The sequence below is a fragment of the Ostrinia furnacalis genome, unplaced genomic scaffold (assembly GCF_004193835.3).
Source record: "Ostrinia furnacalis isolate ACB-3 unplaced genomic scaffold, ASM419383v2 OfSCF6554, whole genome shotgun sequence".
NCBI lineage: Eukaryota > Metazoa > Arthropoda > Insecta > Lepidoptera > Crambidae > Ostrinia > Ostrinia furnacalis.
In genome coordinates this window covers 312,311-332,460 of record NW_021136793.1, presented here as the reverse complement: position 1 = coordinate 332,460, position 20,150 = coordinate 312,311, and the positions used below count along the sequence as shown (strand labels likewise).

The window sequence follows — 20,150 nt, the reverse complement described above, 5'->3', positions numbered from 1 at the left end:
TGTCCACTCTCACTGATAGAGTGATGGTGACTCCCCACAAATAGAATATTGGCAATTATGATCTCAGCTCAGTGCCAGATTAACAGATTCGTTGCGGTGGCCAATTTCGCTAATAAATCTTAATAAATCAATATAAATGTAAATAAGTAGGTTTATTCCCGTTGTCCCCAGTGGTGAAAATTTCATTTAATTTTTCTTATTCCCATTGTCCCCACCGGCCAGAGGAGTCTGTTATCTGCACTGGGGGTGAAAACGGGAAACCTATCTTAAAATCTCAAAAAAAAACTACCAATCAGCATACGGCCGTAAAATACAAATGGGGTAGAGTAGAAGAATATTTTTCAAAATTCCAAGTATCTTCCTCATTAAAGTTAAAATGAAACAAGTCAAATTAAAATTAAACTTTTATTATGAACATGACACGATACATGGATAACATTCCAAAAAAAAATAGATTAATTATACTTCCAAAGGTAATAAATATTGCGGTCTGGATTAATCCACGTAGGTAACGATAAATAAAATTTTGTAAAATAATATTTTATACACCTAAAATGAACAAGGATTTTAGGGCTCATGTTATGTACAATGATATTGCTTTGTCTCAATATTTTATAACTTCTTTAACAATTTTACTTCTGGTCTAAACGGGTAATGTAAATGCAAGTATGAAATAAATTACATATTTTGTAATCATTAACAATACTGAGACAGATCTCTTCGCACGCACACAGACTTGTGATTTAGAAAACCGCCGAGTGGTAACTGTTTGGACATTGGCACAAACAATACAATACTATCCAGTAATTAATATAATTCTGGCTTTTAGACGTCCACAAAACGTCGCACAACAATGTCATGAAAAAGCTTATAAGCAATAAACGAAATAAGTACACGGCCGATTCTAAACCACAAGCCCTTTGTAAAACCATAGCACGAATATAAACAACTTGCAGATTTTGCTGTAAAATCAACATAACTAGTTAGTAAACGCAGTATTTCTCAGCCTCTACCAGTCAGTTCAATTGCTGATCAGTAAAATAGTTAGGGTCTCGGACTTGCTGATCACTGAAATAGTTCTGTAGACGTCCGCTAGAGGCGCTGCGCTGTGCGTTCACGCAAGTTGCTGGTGGTTGGCGGTTTACTTGGGTCCCAACATTTCTTCGGGCTTGACCCACTGGTCAAACTGCTCAGCAGTGAGGATTCCTAGCTTGATAGCAGTGTCCTTGAGGGTGCCGCCTTCTTTGTGCGCTGTCTTCGCTATTAACGCCGCCTGGGGAGAGAATAAAGTTAATAATTGTGAATTATAATAAGGGTTGGGCATATAGCTTGAAGAACTAATGGCCGTTGGGACAGAAAAGTTATAGAGTGACGACCCTGGATCGGAACGAAATATGGACATGCCTCGATTCGACGCTCTGACAATCTGTGGCCTAATTCACGTATTTTGTCATTTGACGTTTAAATCACTTGAACCAAACTTCAAAATAGGTAATGGGTGAATACCGCGGAGGCAATGATTGAATACGCTTAAAAACGAAATCGGGCGATTAACACGTGTATACGAAAAGTGACCAGCGATGAAATCGCTTGCATGTTGTTGAAGTTCTGTTACGTGAATACGGTTACTGGTAAAGGACACGGTAAGCACCGGCAGCGCAGAAGCTTTCGCGGTGGAAATCCTTGGGGAAGGCTTTTGTCCAGCAGTGGACGGAATTCAGTCGCCTAGCCTCGCCAGCGCGGGGAGTGGACCAAATACTCCATTTTCGTCTGGAAATTGGGAGTGTGCACGAACACAGTGCAGTAGATTAAGGACTCTTTCAAAGTGCGGTCCCGCAAGCGGACGAATAACGTCTTAGGCTGGTTTTAGTGTCACGCGGACTGTGAGTGCGGATCGCTCCGCACAGCCGATCTGTATGAACTGCTAGGGAGCGAGCGGTTCCTCCGGACCGCATTACTCTAAAACGCTCCCTAGAAGTTCATACAGATTGGCCGTGCGGAGCGGGTCCGCACCGGACGGTCCGCGTGACACTAAAGCCTGCCTTATGATGATAATGATGTTATTTAGGTAAGTATACTGTACCTTATCATATCCGATGTGCGGGTTGAGCGCGGTGACAAGCATAAGCGACTCGCGCATGATCTTGTTGATTTGCTGCTCGTTGGCACGGATGCCGACCGCGCAGTTTTTGTTGAACGCCTGGCAGCCGTCACCTAGGAAGATAAATTATAGTATCAATAAACATTCTAGATTCATGCAATCAAATTGATAAATTATAGTATTAATAGAAGTTCTCGAGTGGCGACCACGGGCTGGAAAACGTAGCGTGGGCAGGCCTCCTACTAGGTGGACCGACGATCTGGTAAAGGTCGCGGGAAGAGCCTGGATGCGGGCGGCGCAGGACCGTTCATTGTGGAAAACCTTGGGGGAGGCCTTTGTCCAGCAGTGGACGTCATTTGGCTGAAACGAGACGAGTATTAATAAACATTCCTGGATCATACAATCAGTTATTCAATTTTTTTTTGTAGAGGCGATAAGAGCAGAACTCTAAACTTATTAGTCTAAACAAATAAAGAAATTTTGACTTTGACTTTGACTTTGAACGTATTCTTCTCACCGATGAGCCTGATGGAGCGCAGCACATTGGCCACCATCATTGGCTTGAAGACGTTAAGCTCGAAGTGCCCGTTGCTGCCGCCGACGGTGCACGCCACGTGGTTGCCCATCACTTGCGCAGCTATCATGGTAAGTGATTCGCACTGCGTGGGGTTCACCTTGCCTGTACACAGAAGAAATATCAATCAGTAATCAAGTCATACAGTTGGCTGGGGAGAATCCTCGCAAATTTGTCTCTTAGTCGCCTATTACAACATCATCACGCACAGCAATTTGAAAGAAAGAAGAAAAAAAAAACATAGAAACATTTATTGCAATGGACATCACACAAAGACAAAAAAGCAGACACCCGGCATGATGAGCCGGGCTCGTAGGACACTGGGTCCTGCGTCCTGCACAGCGAGCACTCACCCGGCATGATGAGGAGTCGGGCTCGTAGGACACTGGGTCCTGCGTCCTGCACAGCGAGCACTCACCCGGCATGATGAGCCGGGCTCGTAGGACACTGGGTCCTGCGTCCTGCACAGCGAGCACTCACCCGGCATGATGAGCCGGGCTCGTAGGACACTGGGTCCTGCGTCCTGCACAGCGAGCACTCACCCGGCATGATGGAGGAGCCGGGCTCGTAGGAAACTTGCTGTTCCATCATTTAGGTTGCATAAAATAGGTAATTCATTCTTGGGGAAATGTATTACCATATTTAACAAAATACCACACAACCTTGTCGAATTGCCAATAAATAAATTTAAGATACATATAAAAAATACCCTTATGTCCAAAGGGTACTACAAGGTTCGAGACTATACTAGGACTAGGATGCGTGGTCAGTTCAGTCTGCACATATTTGATGTACCTACTTAAATTTGACTATTCTTACCGTTAGATAATTCCTGGCAATAAGTGGTGACTAAATTTGTTCCGGCGTTTCTTCTCAGCACTTGCCATATGTTTGTCTCGAAGCGCTGGTAGGGCCCAAAAGATAAGGGCTGCCTTTTCTTTTTTTTATTATTTTCTATTGACGTTCATAAGTGCCACTTGTGGTCTAAAGTGAATAAATATTTTTGATTTAGATTTTTTTTTGACTGGATCCTGCGTCCTGCACAGCGAGCACTCACCCGGCATGATGGAGGAGCCGGGCTCGTTCTCCGGTAGTAGAAGCTCGGCGAGCCCGCAGCGCGGTCCTGACGCCAGCAGACGGATGTCGTTGGCGATCTTCATCAACGAGACTGCGATGGTGTTGAGCGCTCCTGATACTTCCACCATCGCGTCGTGGCAAGCGAGCGCTTCGAACTTGTTGGGTGCTGTCTCGAAGGGGATGCCTGGAATTTGACGTTGAAAATATTTGTTAAATTGACAGTATTTTAATGAAAAAGGTAAAAGGTCAATACTTGTAACATACTCGTAGAACAAGAGTGGTTTTTTGTCGACTCTAGTTCGAAGATATATGGTTAACGTTCATGTTTTGGTTCCGCCCCAGTGGTAGGGAAACTCTCCCTGCGATTTTTTTAAAAAGTTCCGTTAGCGGGTACTAAGCTAAATATGCATGTGTTACAAGTAGGCTCACCACAATAGTCGAGCGGCGGTGGGATTCGAACCCGTGTTCCTCGGATTTCGAGTCGGCTAGTCCGACCCCTGTCACTGTTCGGCTATCGTGGCTTTATGTCACGTCAATGCCGTGATGCTCAGTCAGCACACACGCTCGATACCGTGTTACAGCATGACGTAGCCGCCTGGTGCGTCAGCGCGTCACTCACCAGTGAGCGAGGCGATCTCAGCAGCCACCTTCTCCGCGAATCCGACTCTAGTGTTCAATCCGGTGCCAACGGCCGTGCCGCCTATAGCGAGGTAGTGCAGACGAGGCAGCGTGGTGCACACGCGCTCGATACCGTACGTCAGCTGTGTGGCGTACCCGCTGAACTCTTGGCCGAGGGTTAGAGGCACGGCGTCCATCAAGTGAGTCCTGAGTGAAGAGAGAACATTGGTAAGAACAAAAGAAAAAGTCTAGGAGAGATCGTCACATCATCATTATAAAGCCATTTAGTCTCCATTAAAGGAGGACGACCCTCAATCATCATCACTTTTATAAGGTCATGTTAGTCCTCTTTACCACAGAAGGATGACCCTCACTGAATTACCAGAGGCAAATACAGGATTTGACCTACACTCTCCACGCTGACCAGACGGATTGGGGAAGTCTGATATTCAAAATTAAAAAGTTACAGGGAACTACTTAATACCTGTAAATCAGCCTTTAATCAGCCTTATGACAAGCAATTTAGAACGAAAATTAAGCATGGGTGAGCGCAGTCTTTTAAAATAGCCTTCATCAAGTAGCTCCAAAAGAAAGAAGACATTGGAGATAGAATTTGTTGAACCTTGATTGCCCTAGATAGGAACCACTTATCTTTTCGGGTCGTGCTCCTGCACTGGAAACCAAATGACCTGACGCTGATAATGATGGTGATGACTATAATGATGGTGAATGAATTCTGACATCATTGCAACAGAATGTTGAGAATAACCTGATGACAATGAATGTTGACATCGCTGAAACAGTCTAGTCTCCAGTTGTAGCTGAAATTGGTCACTTCCCATTGCCTTTAAGTCACCACCGACCTGCCGATCTTGATGATCTTCTCGAAGTCCTTGGCCTTGGCCTGGAGCGTGTCCCGCAGCGCCACCAGACAAAACCTTCAATAACTTCCAGTAAGTTAGAGAGAGTCGTGCTCCTGCACTACTGGAGACCTAAAAAACCTCATGCTGATAACGAAGATGGTGAATGACTGAGACAGTTAGACTCTATTTTGACACTCCCAATTATGGCCTATTAGCCACTAACCTGCCAATCTTGATGATCTTCTCAAAATCCTTGGCCTTGGCCTGGAGCGTGTCCCGCAGCGCCACCAGGCCGGGCATGAGGCGGTCCCGCAGCTCCATGGCCACCGCGATGTGCATCGCCGCGGGGTACGTGTCGTTGGAGCTCTGATGCCCGTTTTCATCATCAATTCCTAATTTTTAAGTGACCCCTACCTATGAAAACAAAATTCCTGATATGTGTTACCATAGGGGTCACTTAAAAATTAGGGATTGATGGTGAGTTTTCACTTGTTGACGTGGTCGTTGGGGTGGACTAGTCTTTTGTTTTGACAATGCTGAAGAACAACTAACATTGACACCGAATTTTCTGGAGCTTTAGTAATTTGAGTTTCACAGCAGAATAACATTGAGATCCGCAACCTATCTAGCCATCATAGGGCACTCCCTATGATGACTCCCTACACAAAACCTTAAGTAACCTCCAGTAAATTAGATATGGTCGTGGTGCTCCTGCACTGGAGACCCAATAACCTCATGCTGATGATGGGATGACGATGATGATGGTGAATGAATGTTAAGATGACTGAGACAGTTTAGTTAGTCTCTATTTTGTCATCTCCCATTGCCTTTAATTATCCACTGACCTGCCAATCTTGATGAACTGGCGATCGTGTGGGGTTTAGGACAGAACCTCCAGTTGCCTGCAGTAAATTAGAAAGTGTCGTGCCCCTGCCCTAGAGACCTAAAAAACCTGATGCTGATGAGGATGACGATGATGATGGCGATGAATATTGACATCACTGAAACAGTCTAGTCTCTATTTTGTCAACCCTCATTGCTAATTAGCCACCGACCTGCCAATCTTGATGATCTTCTCAAAATCCTTGGACTTGGCCTGGAGCGTGTCCCGCAGCGCCACCAGGCCGGGCATGAGGCGGTCCCGCAGCTCCATGGCCACCGCGATGTGCATCGCCGCGGGGTACGTGTCGTTGGAGCTCTGATGCCCGTTTTCACCATCAATCCCTAATCTTTAAGTGACCCCTACCCCTATGCCCTATGAAAACAAAATTCCTGATATGTGTTACCATAGGGGTCACTTAAAAATTAGGGATTAATGGTGAAAACGGGCGTGAGATTTGTTGCCGTGATCGTTGGGGTGAACTAGTCTTTTGTTTTGACAATCTTGCAGAACCACTAACATTGACACCGAATTTTCTGCAGCTTCACAGCAGAGTAACATTGAGATCCGCAACCTATCTAGCCATCTTGGGGGGTATAGGACAAAACCTCCAGTTGCCTCCAGTAAATTAGAGAGTCTTGTTTCTAAAGTGTATCCCAAAAGACCTGACGCTGATAATGATGGTGATGACTATAACGATGGCGATGAATGTTGACGTCATTGAAACAGTCTATAGTCCGGTCGCCGAGCACGTAGAATTTCGTCCAATGACCCCAAGCTACCCATCCTTATCGCTCGCGTGTAATTATATTGCTGTCGCGACTGTGTGACGGGCGGCCCCAGTGATAGCGATAGCGATAAGGATGGGTAGCTTGGGGTCATTGGACGAAATTCTACGTGCTCGGCGACCGGGCTTTAGTCGAACTGTGTCACTCCACGTTGCCTGTAAGTCACCACTGACCTGCCAATCTTGATGATCTTCTCAAAATCCTTGGACTTGGCCTGGAGCGTGTCCCGCAGCGCCACCAGGCCGGGCATGAGCCGGTCCCGCAGCTCCATGGCCACCGCGATGTGCATCGCCGCGGGGTACGTGTCGTTGGAGCTTTGCGACTTGTTCACGTGGTCGTTGGGGTGGACTAGAGTCTTTTGTTTTGATTTAACAATCTTGCAGAGCAACTAACCCGACCAATATAGATTTAGATACCGAATTTTCTATGGTTCTAGTAATTTGAGTTTGGCATAGCAGAGTTACAATGAGATCCCCAACCTATCTAGCTAAGAGAGTGTAGACAAAATCTTAAGTAACCTCCAGTAATTTAGAGAGCGTCGTACTCCTGCACTGGAAATCAAATGACCTGACGCTGATAATGATGGTGATGACTATAATGACGTCACTGAAACAGTCTATAGTCCGGCCGCCGAACACGTAGAATTTCGTCCAATGACCCCAAGCTACCCATCCATATCGCTCGCGTGTAATTATGTTGCTGTCGCGCTCGCACACTCACTGCGGCCGCCCGTCACACAGTCGCGACAGCAATATAGGGGGCGGGCTTTAGTCTCTGTTTTAGTCGAACTGTGTCACTCCCCCATTGCTTTTTAAGTCACCACCGACCTGCCAATCTTGATGATCTTCTCAAAGTCTTTGGACTTGGCCTGGAGCGTGTCCCGCAGCGCCACCAGGCCGGGCATGAGGCGGTCCCGCAGCTCCATGGCCACCGCGATGTGCATCGCCGCGGGGTACGTGTCGTTGGAGCTTTGCGACTTGTTCACGTGGTCGTTGGGATGGACTGGGGTCTTGCTGCCGAGTTTGCCGCCTAGGATCTGGATGGCGCGGTTGGAGATGACCTAAAAGGTGGGCATTTTAGGTAAGGTTAGAGATTTAATAGTAGATTAACGTGTCGATATCAAATTAAATAATTTCATGGACCTCTAGAGAAAGTAACATTCGTGACAGATAGAAGTCTTTCGTGACTTATTTTCCCTACAGCTAAACTTAGGCTTGATTTCCTCCTACGCTGATACGACGCAATCACGATCCGAGCAATCCGAGCGTCATTATTGTAGTGTGCGTGTGCACTCATGGATGATTTAGCGTGTATCGATAACACTCAAACATTAGCGGAAGAATGGTGGGGACGCGTCTTTGGATGATCATGAAACGATCTATATCGATGTTTAGGGGTAATAGAATAAATTGCATTGATGAAATGATGCAGCGTTCACAGCGTATACACTTATAGCTCAATGGTCAAAGCGAGCAGCCGTCTAGAAAGTGTGCTTTCCGGTGATCAAATCATTGCACGCTTCTTACTGTTGCGGCTGTGACCAGAGATGTAACTTCGACCTTATGCCCACCTCGTTAGTGTTCATATTGGACTGCGTACCCGAGCCGGTCTGCCAGATGACCAGCGGGCGATGACGTCACACGCTTGCATTATTGCTGGTAGAAGAGATGTAACTTCGACCTTGTGCCCACCTCGTTAGTGTTCATATTGGACTGCGTGTCCGAGCCGGTCTGCCAGACGACCAGCGGGCGATGACGTCACACGCTTGCATTATTGCTGATAGAAGAGATGTAACTTCGACCTTGTGCCCACCTCGNTTGCCAATAACTGAAATACTGGACTGTTACAGCAGCAAAGAAAGACTTTGTTACAGCGGCAATAGTAATAATACACAATCCGTTAACATTTAACAAGACGCTGTGTTTAATTTCCAAGGAGCTTTATTTATTTATCAATAAATTTAATTTTTTATATTTGTTCGTTACAGCCGAAGCAATAATGCAAGCGTGCGAGGACGTCATCTCTGGAAAGCTGTACCGCGAGGGACACTTCCCGCTCGTCATCTGGCAGACCGGCTCGGGCACGCAGTCCAATATGAACACTAACGAGGTGGGCATAAGGTCGAAGTTACATCTCTTCTAAAGCCTGGTCCGTGAGCACGTAGAATCCCGTCCAATGACCCCAAGCTACCCATCCCTATCGCTCGCGCGTAATTATGTTGCTGTCGCGACTGTGCGACGGGCGCCCGCAATGAGTGTGCGAGCGCGACAGCAACATAATTACGCGCGAGCGATAGGGATGGGTAGCTTGGGGTCATTGGACGGGATTCTACGTGCTCACGGACCAGGCTTTAGAAGAGATGTAACTTCGACCTTATGCCCACCTCGTTAGTGTTCATATTGGACTGCGTGCCCGAGCCGGTCTGCCAGATGACGAGCGGGAAGTGTCCCTCGCGGTACAGCTTTCCAGAGATGACGTCCTCGCACGCTTGCATTATTGCTTCGGCTGTAACGAACAAATATAAAAAATTAAATTTATTGATAAATAAATAAAGCTCCTTGGAAATTAAACACAGCGTCTTGTTAAATGTTAACGGATTGTGTATTATTACTATTGCCGCTGTAACAAAGTCTTTCTTTGCTGCTGTAACAGTCCAGTATTTCAGTTATTGGCAAATATTCACATATTTGGTATTCACAAATATTACTATGAGGTCTCACAGTGCGAGTGGACGTACAGGCTCACAAAAAACTATTCATAGACAATATTTGAGTGGCGGACACATGAACCAATCACAGAGCTCTATTAAACGCTGTGCGTTCGACTTCGCATAGCGTTGCTGCTTCACTTAAGCAAGCATAGTTTGTGAATACGGCTGTTAAAAGGCCAGCAGTTACGAGTATTGACAAGAAACTTGTCTGTTTTGTGTGATGTGATGACGTTGATTCTCTACTTGTTTATTTTGAATGTAAAAATAATTACCGATTTTCTTGTCAAGGCCATACTCCATGTTGACCTTCGCGGCAGCCTTCTTCAGTATTCCAAAGGCCACGATCACTGGGTACTGAAAACAGAAACATAAATTACTATGATATGTGTAACGTCATCTATGGGGACCCATTACATAAGTAATGACAGTCAGGCACTACGGCAGGAGGGATCGATATGCTTAATCTAACGAAGAGTTTATGGGTGTTCTTTATGGACGGCAAGATGCAAATCTTTGGCAAATGCTTAAAGCAGGAAAAAAGGGGCCAAGCTGTGGATCCTGTTGATTAATTATCGAAAGAAGAGTGTGTAGTAATTTCGGTGATGTCGGTGTCGGAATTGTCAGACTGGTTGACCCAAAATTCTGAGAAACGCCGGTTCCCACCATTGGACTATTGTGGTGAACCCACTCGAAACAATCATTATTTAGCTTATCACGAGGAATACAAATTACTAATAGAACACAATTTGTACAATCATCATCATCATCATCATTTCAGCCACAGGACGTCCAATGCTGAACGTAGGTCTCCCCCAATGCTTTCCATATCGCCCGGTTGGTAGCCGCCTGCATCCAGCGACTTCCTGCTGCCATTATGAGGTCGTCGGTCCAATTTGTGCAATACAAAAAAAAACTTGTAAAAATTAGTACACCGACTATGGTTGCTAAGATATTGCTACTTATATTGAAGACATCCTTCCTGACCCAGGTTATGTATGTCGCTAGCTAATCGCATAGTAAAAAATAACTTACGTATTAGTCGTGGGAACTTTGACATAGTATACTAGCGTAATCAATAACGCAATAATATTTGTAAGTACGCGTAAAATAGGTCGCTGATAAGAAGTTATTTATTATGACTTTATAATTTAAGAGGCGCGGGTTATTACTTTGGTTTCCGATTTTATTTTATTTTATCCTAGAGCACCAATACACACCAATAGTCCTCTAAATTACATGTATGTTTTACTCGACACGCCTCAAGTAACAGTTACGTACCTATAAGAGATAATAATCTTTAAATTAATAGAAGCAGTTGGATAACAGCTTCGGATCAGGTTTTGGTGGAAGCAACTTTAGTTTGGTCCTAATGTGGAGATATTAACTGACCAAGCCAGTAAGTTTATAGTATTATTGTATTTTTATTGTGTATGGAAAACACAGTGAAACAATAACAGACTAACATACATAATTATGCCCCACGTACTATCCCAACTAATATTATAAATGCGAAAGTAAGTCTGTCTGTCTGTCTGTCTGTCTGTCTGTCTGTCTGTCTGTCTGTCTGTCTGTCTGTTACGCTTTCCCGCTTAAACCTCGCAACCGATTTTGATGAAATTTGGCATAGAGATAGTTTGAGTCCCGGGAAAGAACATAGGATAGTTTTTATCCCGGTTTTTGAAACAGGGACGCGCGCGATAAAGTTTTTCTGTGACAGACAAAATTCCACGCGGGCGAAGCCGCGGGCGGAAAGCTAGTAGATCATAAATACGAAGTGAGGAGCGCTTGCATTTTTAATTTGTAGTACATTTTTACTTTGAAAAAAGTATTTTTATTTACATAAGAAAACGCTTTAAATATCAGTTATTTAAGACAATATTACATCACCTACATAAACAGTAGAACAACAGGCTTATTACATCTCGCATGTTATCGCAAACTATTATCACTGTGCGAATGCAAAACACATCGTTTGAATATATCGTAGGTTCTACCAAGTGATTAGTCTTAATATTTAATTTCAACAAATGCCTCAGCCTATAAAGATCGTTTCATTCACGAAGACGCGCCCCATCATTCTTCCGCTAATGTTTGAGTGTTATCGGTACACGCTAAATTATCCATGAGTGCACACGCACACTACAATTATGACGCTCCGATTGCTCGGATCAAACTCCCCGCACCCGCGCTTCCCTCGACCAAATATTGGTGGGGCGCGTCTTCGTGGATGAAACGATCTATAAATGCAGAGATGTGCAAATAACTCATTCCTCATGTACGCATAGTTACATACATTACAGGCGAACATAGTCATCATCATCATCATCATCATTTCAGCCACAGGACGTCCACTGCTGAACATAGGCCTCCCCCAATGCTTTCCATGTTGATCGATTGGTAGCGGCCTGCGTCCAGCGCTTCCCTGCTACCTTTACGATGTCGTCGGTCCACCTTGTAGGTGGACGTCCCACGCTGCGTTTTCCGGTACGCGGCCTCCATTCCAGAACCTTTCTGCCCCATCGGCCGTCAGTTCTGCGTACTATGTGCCCTGCCCATTGCCACTTCAGCTTGCTAATACGTCGGGCTATGTCAGCGACTTTGGTTCGTTTACGGATCTCCTCATTTCTGATTCGATCTCGCAACATAGTACCTCCACCTTTTTGGAAGGTGGTTAAATTACTGTTAGATATCTAATTGCAACATCACAGCTACCATTGTTAACACCTAACGCTACTGCAATAGATCAACGTACTACGCACCACGAATAATGAGTACACACTTTCTATGAGTGTCGCAACAATAGACAATAGCTTGACATGCTGGTTCAAAAATAAACTACTTAAACTAGAAATAAACGAGTCATTTGATCGAAATCTACACCAGAAAACGATCTCTAGATCAGAAGATCCTGGATTCGATTTGGAGATGAGAAATCGGGACTATTCCCACCTCTCGTTCCCACCGCTGCAACTCCTGTGTAGCCAGTATCTACAGCATGAACGCTAATAAAAACCCAACCGGTGAAGGTCAAGTTTGTCCCGGGGGAAAGTTAAACTGTCATTGGACTCGCAACGAAATTAATTAGAACATAGGAGAAATTAAAATAAAATAAAAAAGAAAGTAAAATAAAAATAAAATAAAATAAAGTTTTCGTGCTTTCTAGGGCAGATTGAGCCATGTAACGCTATGGTTGTTCCTGATGTCTGACATCAATGAGACGTCAGTAGATATAGCCCACATGATAGATGAAGAATATCAAAAGACACTGGAGAGTCCTTAAGTGTCTAAAATTAAATCCAGTATGAAATCAATTGAGCATTCAATTAATGCTGTTTAAAGTTCAATTTGCAATTGAATATTCGCTTTCAGAGCTAGGAAAAGTTTTTAGACGCTAGCAAAATTAAAAAGAACACAATAATGTTTTCAGCGCAAAACCGCAAGTCACAAAAACTTAATGACTTTCGTTCGGAGCAAGGTTTAAAAAGTCATTACGCTTGACCAGCAGCCTTTGGAATGGGTGTCATGGGCGAGGCAGGGTGTGTTGACGAGTGGAGTGATATAGTACAGTATGTATTGATTATGAATTTATTCAGCTGTGCAAACAATCTAGAAGTTTATACGAAAAAAAAAACTTACTGGAAATTTTATCACCAGCATTAACCTACTGCTAGACGCTTCAAATCTTGGATTTTTTAAAGCAATAGATTTGCAATTCGTATATGATATCGCAGGCGTTTATGAACATAGGATTATTTAAACCATTGTTCTCGTATTAACTTCTGATGAATTTCTTTACGTGTCCAAAGAAAGTTTAACTTTTCCGAGACTCAGCCTTCTCTGGTTAGGTTTTTATTAGAAGAGATCAAACTGCAAATACTGGCAACACACATAGGAGTTGCACTAGAGATTTCGGTTGAGACTAGAGATTTCGGTGGGAACTAGAGATGGGAGATACCGATTTTTAACTTTTATTTAGGAAACAACGCCATAGATCAGCCTTTCCCAAAGTGGGCGATAACGCCCCCTTATGAGCGCTGCAGGCCTAAAGTAAGAGACCCAAAAAATGGGGTCGCTAAAAATAATTCATTCTCAAACTGGGCAGTAGACAAATTAAGTTTGGGAACCCCTGCCATAGATGCTACATAATTTTTAACTTTACGCTGTAAAGATACGGTTTTGAATAAGTCCTAAATGAGTTTTTCCTAAGCCTGGTGGTACACTTACCGGCATTCTCTCCTCGATGCCTCCGATGGGGAAGTTCATGACAGACCTGACGGTCTGGGCCCCGTACAGCTTGTCATCTGGCACGTCGAGCTCGCCGAAAGTGTCTTTTTCTTTACGCTGGAACAAAACAAACGGGTGTTTTTAGTGACGAGGATTTAAGTATATTTTTTTTTAATAAGCTGTATAAAACATTTTAACAATACAACTTTATCTTAATTATTTTTAAACGTGGTATTTTTCGCGAAAAAAATTATTGAAAATCTAATTCGCAGCGCGGAAAATCATAATACCATCGTCTAAGAAACCGATGTTTATAAAAAAAGACAGCTTTCTCATTTAACAGGTGGTGTTATGCACAATACCTCGAATAACACGATTTCGGACTACCAACTGTTGTCCTAAATTTTTACGATACTAATACACGTTGTAAATTCATAAAATTCAAACAATATTGAATTATTGTTTTCATATCCATTCTTCACAGTTATCCTTTGATTTTGAGTTCAGGAGATGGGCATTATAAATTATATCCCATTGAGAAATTCTTCATTTTGTTGCAGGTTGATTTGTTGGCGATCGTAAGATGCATGTACATTTTATTTGGTTTAGTGAATTTATTTGTCGCACATAATGTAGGTATATGGTGTATGATATGTAATGTATGATAAGTAGAGTTGCCGCGAATAGTGGTTATAGCGAATAGTCGAATACCGATTAATCGCCATTCACTTTGGCGAATAGTCGAATAACTCGACATTACTATTCGACATAAAACATTAAAATTATATCTAATTTCTTCTAAGGTTGTGAGAAAAGAAAACAATAAAGTTAAAGAAATCTGTTGTTATACATACCTACATATATGTAGTAAATTTTGGGCATGTTTTGAAGAATCATCTATAGAGCAACCTACTGAAGAGCACCCCAAGAATGCCACTGCTGAAGAAATAGCCCACTACATCGCATTAGCAAAGGCTAACAGAAAAATAAACCCATATGAATGGTGGACTTTGAGTACCAATAAGAACAGATTTCCTATTATTAAGTAAGCTTGCTAAACGATATTTAATCACACCAGCAAGCTCTGTTTATTCAGAAAGACTATTTTCCGAGGCAGGTTTAATAATGAAATGAAACCGACTTGCTCCCGAACATGCAGAATAAAATGTTTTTTTGCACCACAATCTGCCTCTGTTGGATACTGTGTATTGTTTTATTAGGGAAAAATTAATAAAAATATGATTATTAATAAGTCACTAGTTTTTTTGTTCACGAAAAGTTTATTTTAGACGACTATTCGCCGAATGCCGAATAATACTAGCTATTATTCGGTATTCGACGAATATAAAAAAATGTCGAGTAATGCCGAATACCGAATAATAGCGAGTATTCGCGGCAACTGTAATGATAAGGTATATGATATGTAATGTAAATGTTTCGCATAATGTTGAATGATATCTTCATTTAACTGTGATATTCGATCGGTTAATCGAGACGGTATGCAACCAATTGTTTGAATGCAAACATCCGCGTAATCGGAGCCGGTTTAATCTCCACAATCAGTTATAAACAAAAAGCTTTTATTACTAAATCCCTTTGAAAACCCTACAGAGCAAGTTCAGCACAGACTTATTTAAATGATTGAGTATTGAAGAAAAGATGAGTATTGAGTGCTTCAGAGATACCAAGTCCAAAAATGTCCTTAAAAACAAAGTTAAAAGCCGTGAAGTATTTTCTGTATGTAGCCTAGTAGAATATTATGTAAGAGTTTAAAACGCCGCGGTAGAGGAAAAAAATGATAAGTGGGATTATTAACAAGCAAAACAATTTGTTGGTATTAATACCCATGGTTAATACCTAAGTAAGACTGATTATATACACAAGTCTTCAACAAAAACTGAGATAAGTAGGCTTGTGTATTTATTACATTTTAATGTCTTTGCATGGAGAAATAATAAAATTTCAAAACGTACTAAAATATTACGAAATGGACTTTGTACAAAACTGTATTCTTACCATTTTCACAGGTTTGCTGTCCGGATCCATACAAATAGTGCAAGCCATTTTGTTAACAAATAAAAACGTACACGGTATAAAAAGATAACAACAAAAAATTTACACAAAAACACGTATGAAAATTTTGACCGGCAATTTGACAGTGGCGCGTGAACTTCAACGTTCAAAATTTTTTTCTGAATCAAATAGTATTTAAGTAACAATCAAAGACAATCTAACTGTTATTTCGAGCACGAATGCGAGCAAAACGAGTTCTCGAAAGTCGCTTCGAACCAGTCAGCTCAGCCCCTCTACTGATTTGCAGAATGTACTTTTAGTCGAATGCTTTTTATGTCGTTTTTCGGGTCCGACTTTATACCGTACTTTGTACGCGACCACTCACGTTGAGAGCCGCGGGAAAACTAGTCGCTTCGGTCGCTTATCAAACCACATGTTTGGTTTGATTCTGTTAATTTACATTAGTTTGCATAATACACGTTTAAGTTTTCTGGTTACGATTGTCAAGGTTATTCGTGTGGCTGTTATTTTGGCGATTACCTATCCTGTTAGGAGTTTGATAATGCCGGTTAGGTTATACAGTTTCCTGTGAGATGGGAGATTGGCCTGACGGAGTAGTAGCGCGGGTGCCTTAAAGACAGGGTAATAGTGGGTTCATTTCTCAGTCAGGTCAAGCATTATTTTCTAAATTAGCTCGCGTTTGGACATATCCTATTGGTAACTTAAAATTAACGCGCGATGATTGCTTTCTCAGCCTTCCGGTCCCGGTTTCTACTTTCTCAGCCTTCTGGTACCGGGTTCGATTTTGAATTCAGGACACATTGAAAAAATCACTTGAGCTTGAATAAACCTAACTGAAAAGTAATATAATGTAGTTGGTAGTCACGTTAAATCTTTCAGTCCGATTGGACTATGTTGACGGCTTATCAAGTTTGACCCCACTATTCTATCTCTCACGCGGTAGATGAAGATACGGTACATACCTCCTTTTTTTTAAAGATTGTGAAATAACAAATTACTAATACTGCTAATACTCCCAATAGCCCCGCGTACTAAGCTAAATACTCATATGCTTGTGTCATGAGTGAGCTCACGACAATATTCCCCGGATCACGAGTCGGCCAGTCCGACCCCTTCACCGTTCGGTTATCGTGGCTTTGTAAACTAAATCCGTAGTTTTATTCGAAACTGAGATAAGTATGTGACGAATAATCAAAATCATAAGTTGAGAGATAAAACTGAGTCTGATTCCCAGTATAATGTTATTAACTTGTACCTAAGGTTAGATTCTTTAAAATGAAGCTTTGCTTGCATATGGACTGTCCTCAAACTAAATGAAATTGCTATTATTATAATATTTATTTAAGTAAATATTTTTAATTATTAGAGGAACTTCAATCTTGTAAAAAAAGTTTCAGTTCAGCAGTGGACATCCTGTGGCTGAAATGATGATGATGAAAAAAAGTTTAGGCAAAAAAGTCTGTGTGAATAAATTACCGTGAGAAATTATATTGCTATCCATGGACCTATAAAAAAAGTCGGACGGATTCTCATCAACAAAATACTGTGACATTAGGATACACCAGCTTGCCTGTACGTACAGGCCGGCACGCACACATTCACACCCTGTTACACCACTTCGAGTGCAAACTTCACACAGTTGACACATTTAAGCAGCGAAAAAACAACACGAATACGACATGTCTTGTGTGATGAAATTGTGTAAAAACCGTTCTGTTCGAACAAACAAAAATTAAGGAATCACATTTCACAGGCAAAATAATAATCCAATCACTTATTTCCCGACATTAAAATATTGAAATTAATTGAAATCAAACGTCATTCACTCGAAAAAATAATACGTCAAAGACTAGTGTTCTCAGTTATTTACGTGGGAAAATTACCCGAAATATGGGAAATTAATAATGATTTTAGGACTTTTTAGTCATGTATTACGCATACTATGGAAATAAAATAATTTATCATAATAATTGTGTTTTAATGGGATATATTTTCATGGGCAAATTTGATCCTTCCCAAAAATGTGGAACTGCGAAATTCAAATTTTCTTACATTGATTGCAAGTCAGTGTCAGGTTGTATGTTAAAAAAAATCTATCAGAGATAATAATAATATATTGATGATGCATAAGATTATGATTATAATGTACACAAGATTCGTAATTTGTAACTGCGTGAATCATTTTTGATCCACATTATGTACATACCCTGACACACTGACTTGCAAACAATGTAAGAAAATTTGAACATTGAAAATTTCGCGCCTACCTCAACGCATACACCTTTCATCCTTTTAAAATGGCACGGAATAATTCTGTCTACATTTCCAAGTAACATCTGCCGATCTATGATTTTCTTAAAATAAATGGGTAAAATGTTTTGGCTAACATGGCATCCCTAAATTCACTCACACAATAGACAAACGCCAAAATTTTGCGTCACAGTTTTGTTGTAGCCCGAGTTCCGTCCGCCTTTTTTTATAGGTCCATGTTGCTATCTAAAATATAAAACTAAACCGCAGATAGTCATGCGAAAATGTAATATTTGTTGCAATTTTAACCTTCATGACATTAGATAAGAACAAACCTCAGTGGTCATCGTTATCAGTACCTAAAATTACTTGGTTACTAAGTCACGAAGAGAGAAAGGTCATGGATGGGTGAAAGATAACAACTCTTTGATATAGAAGTAGATATCACTCCCTGGAGAGTTTATAAAGGAATTAAAGGGTTAACATTCCTACTTTCAGAGACTCTTGAAAACAAACGAGAATCACATTTAACTGGTCTGCACATAAAGTTAGCTTGCTTAACACTTTTAAAGACTTTAATAAGTACTTTACACACTAAATACAAATTTCTGTATTACAAAATGTTAAACTAGTTGAACTCTAGTATTTATTATTGACATTTAGTATGGAAATATCATTTTAAACTAGTGTGAATCCCGGTTTAAGTTTATTGTAATATGGCCCAGACGTTTTTGTAGTAAGTTCTAGATAGATTTACCTATTCACCAAATTAGTGTTAAAATCTATGAGTTGTTGATAACAACTCATTAATTTTATTTAAAAATTTACTGCCTATAATAAAATGAAGTATGTAATTAAGTAAGGCGAACTTCATGCCATATGGTATTCTCTTCCAGTTAACTTTAGTTGATTGACTTTAGTAGCTTGCAAGGAGTGAAACAACTAACTTTTAGGTCTATGAGAAAAATAATTAAATTTAATCTTGGATTAGAAGATATTGATTTATTAGTTAACTATGTAGAAATCAAAATGCATATCCTTGAATCTTTTATTTCTTCAATAATCCAAAATCTTCAAATCAGTCTATTTCATTCATCATCATTTCAGCTAAAGGGCGTCCACTGCTGAACATAGGTCTCCCCCAATTTCCATATCACTCGGTTGGTAAATAAGAAAAAATAATATACCTACATTCAGAGCACAGACTCCACAAACAAAATATCATAGGTTAGTCAGTTATCATCAGAGTAGATAACAAAATGTTTGCTCTCACATATATTATAACTAGCTTTCCGCCCGCGGCTTCGCCCGCGTGGAATTTTTTCTGTCACAGAAAAACTTTATCGCGCGCGTCCCTGTTTCAAAAACCGGGATAAAAACTATCCTATGTTCTTTCCCGGGACTCAAACTATCTCTATGCCAAATTTCATCAAAATCGGTTGCGAGGTTTAAGCGGGAAAGCGTAACAGACAGACAGACAGACAGACAGAGTTACTTTCGCATTTATAATATTAGTTGGGACAAGTACACAGATCTTACAGTGCAGTAAAAGACGGTCTAATATTTAGTTCTGAATAGTAGTTCTAGCCAGAATAACATCGCTAACTTACGCAAAAAAACAACACCTAACCTCACATTAATAACATATTAGGTCACTATTTTATAGTTTCGTAGTACTTTAGGTTAAATTAAGCCCTCATAGGGTTAAAAAGCCGGTGCTAAGCCCAAATTGAGTACACAAAATCGATTATGCAACTTACCGCTGTGACATTCGTCGTGGAGAAATTGTTTTGGTTCACAAGCCGCACGACACACCTAAAGTTCTTAGAGGAATTTATCAAAGCGGAAGATAATTTGAACATGGATGTAGCCATGATTTGGAATTATCTGTACAACAATTTAAATCTATTTTAACAAAATTTGAAAATTTTTGCTCCACCTCGAACGTCAAGCAGCTGCTGACAGCACAGATGACATTGACAGTTGAAGTGATGTGCCACTACAAATCTTTATCTGTATTCTGTATCGACC

General features: G+C 41.3%; 1 protein-coding gene across 2 annotated transcripts; it reads right to left on the bottom strand.

The window, feature by feature from the left end:
- Positions 1-587: 587 nt before the first annotated feature.
- On the bottom strand, positions 588-20,101 carry LOC114362507 (fumarate hydratase, mitochondrial). Of its 2 annotated transcripts, none has more exons than XM_028317940.1 (10): positions 19,880-20,101; positions 13,836-13,952; positions 9,884-9,965; positions 9,285-9,406; positions 7,729-7,961; positions 4,372-4,577; positions 3,733-3,936; positions 2,619-2,780; positions 2,084-2,214; positions 588-1,273 (listed from the first exon to the last, which is right to left on the bottom strand). In XM_028317940.1, the coding sequence occupies exons 1-10, from the start codon at positions 19,991-19,993 to the stop codon at positions 1,142-1,144; spliced, it is 1,503 nt and encodes a 500-aa protein (XP_028173741.1). In that variant the 5' UTR covers positions 19,994-20,101; the 3' UTR covers positions 588-1,141. The 2 variants fall into 2 exon arrangements, with proteins under 2 accessions (XP_028173741.1, XP_028173743.1); XM_028317942.1 differs by lacking the exon at positions 19,880-20,101 and adding an exon at positions 15,852-16,256.
- Positions 20,102-20,150: the final 49 nt, after the last annotated feature.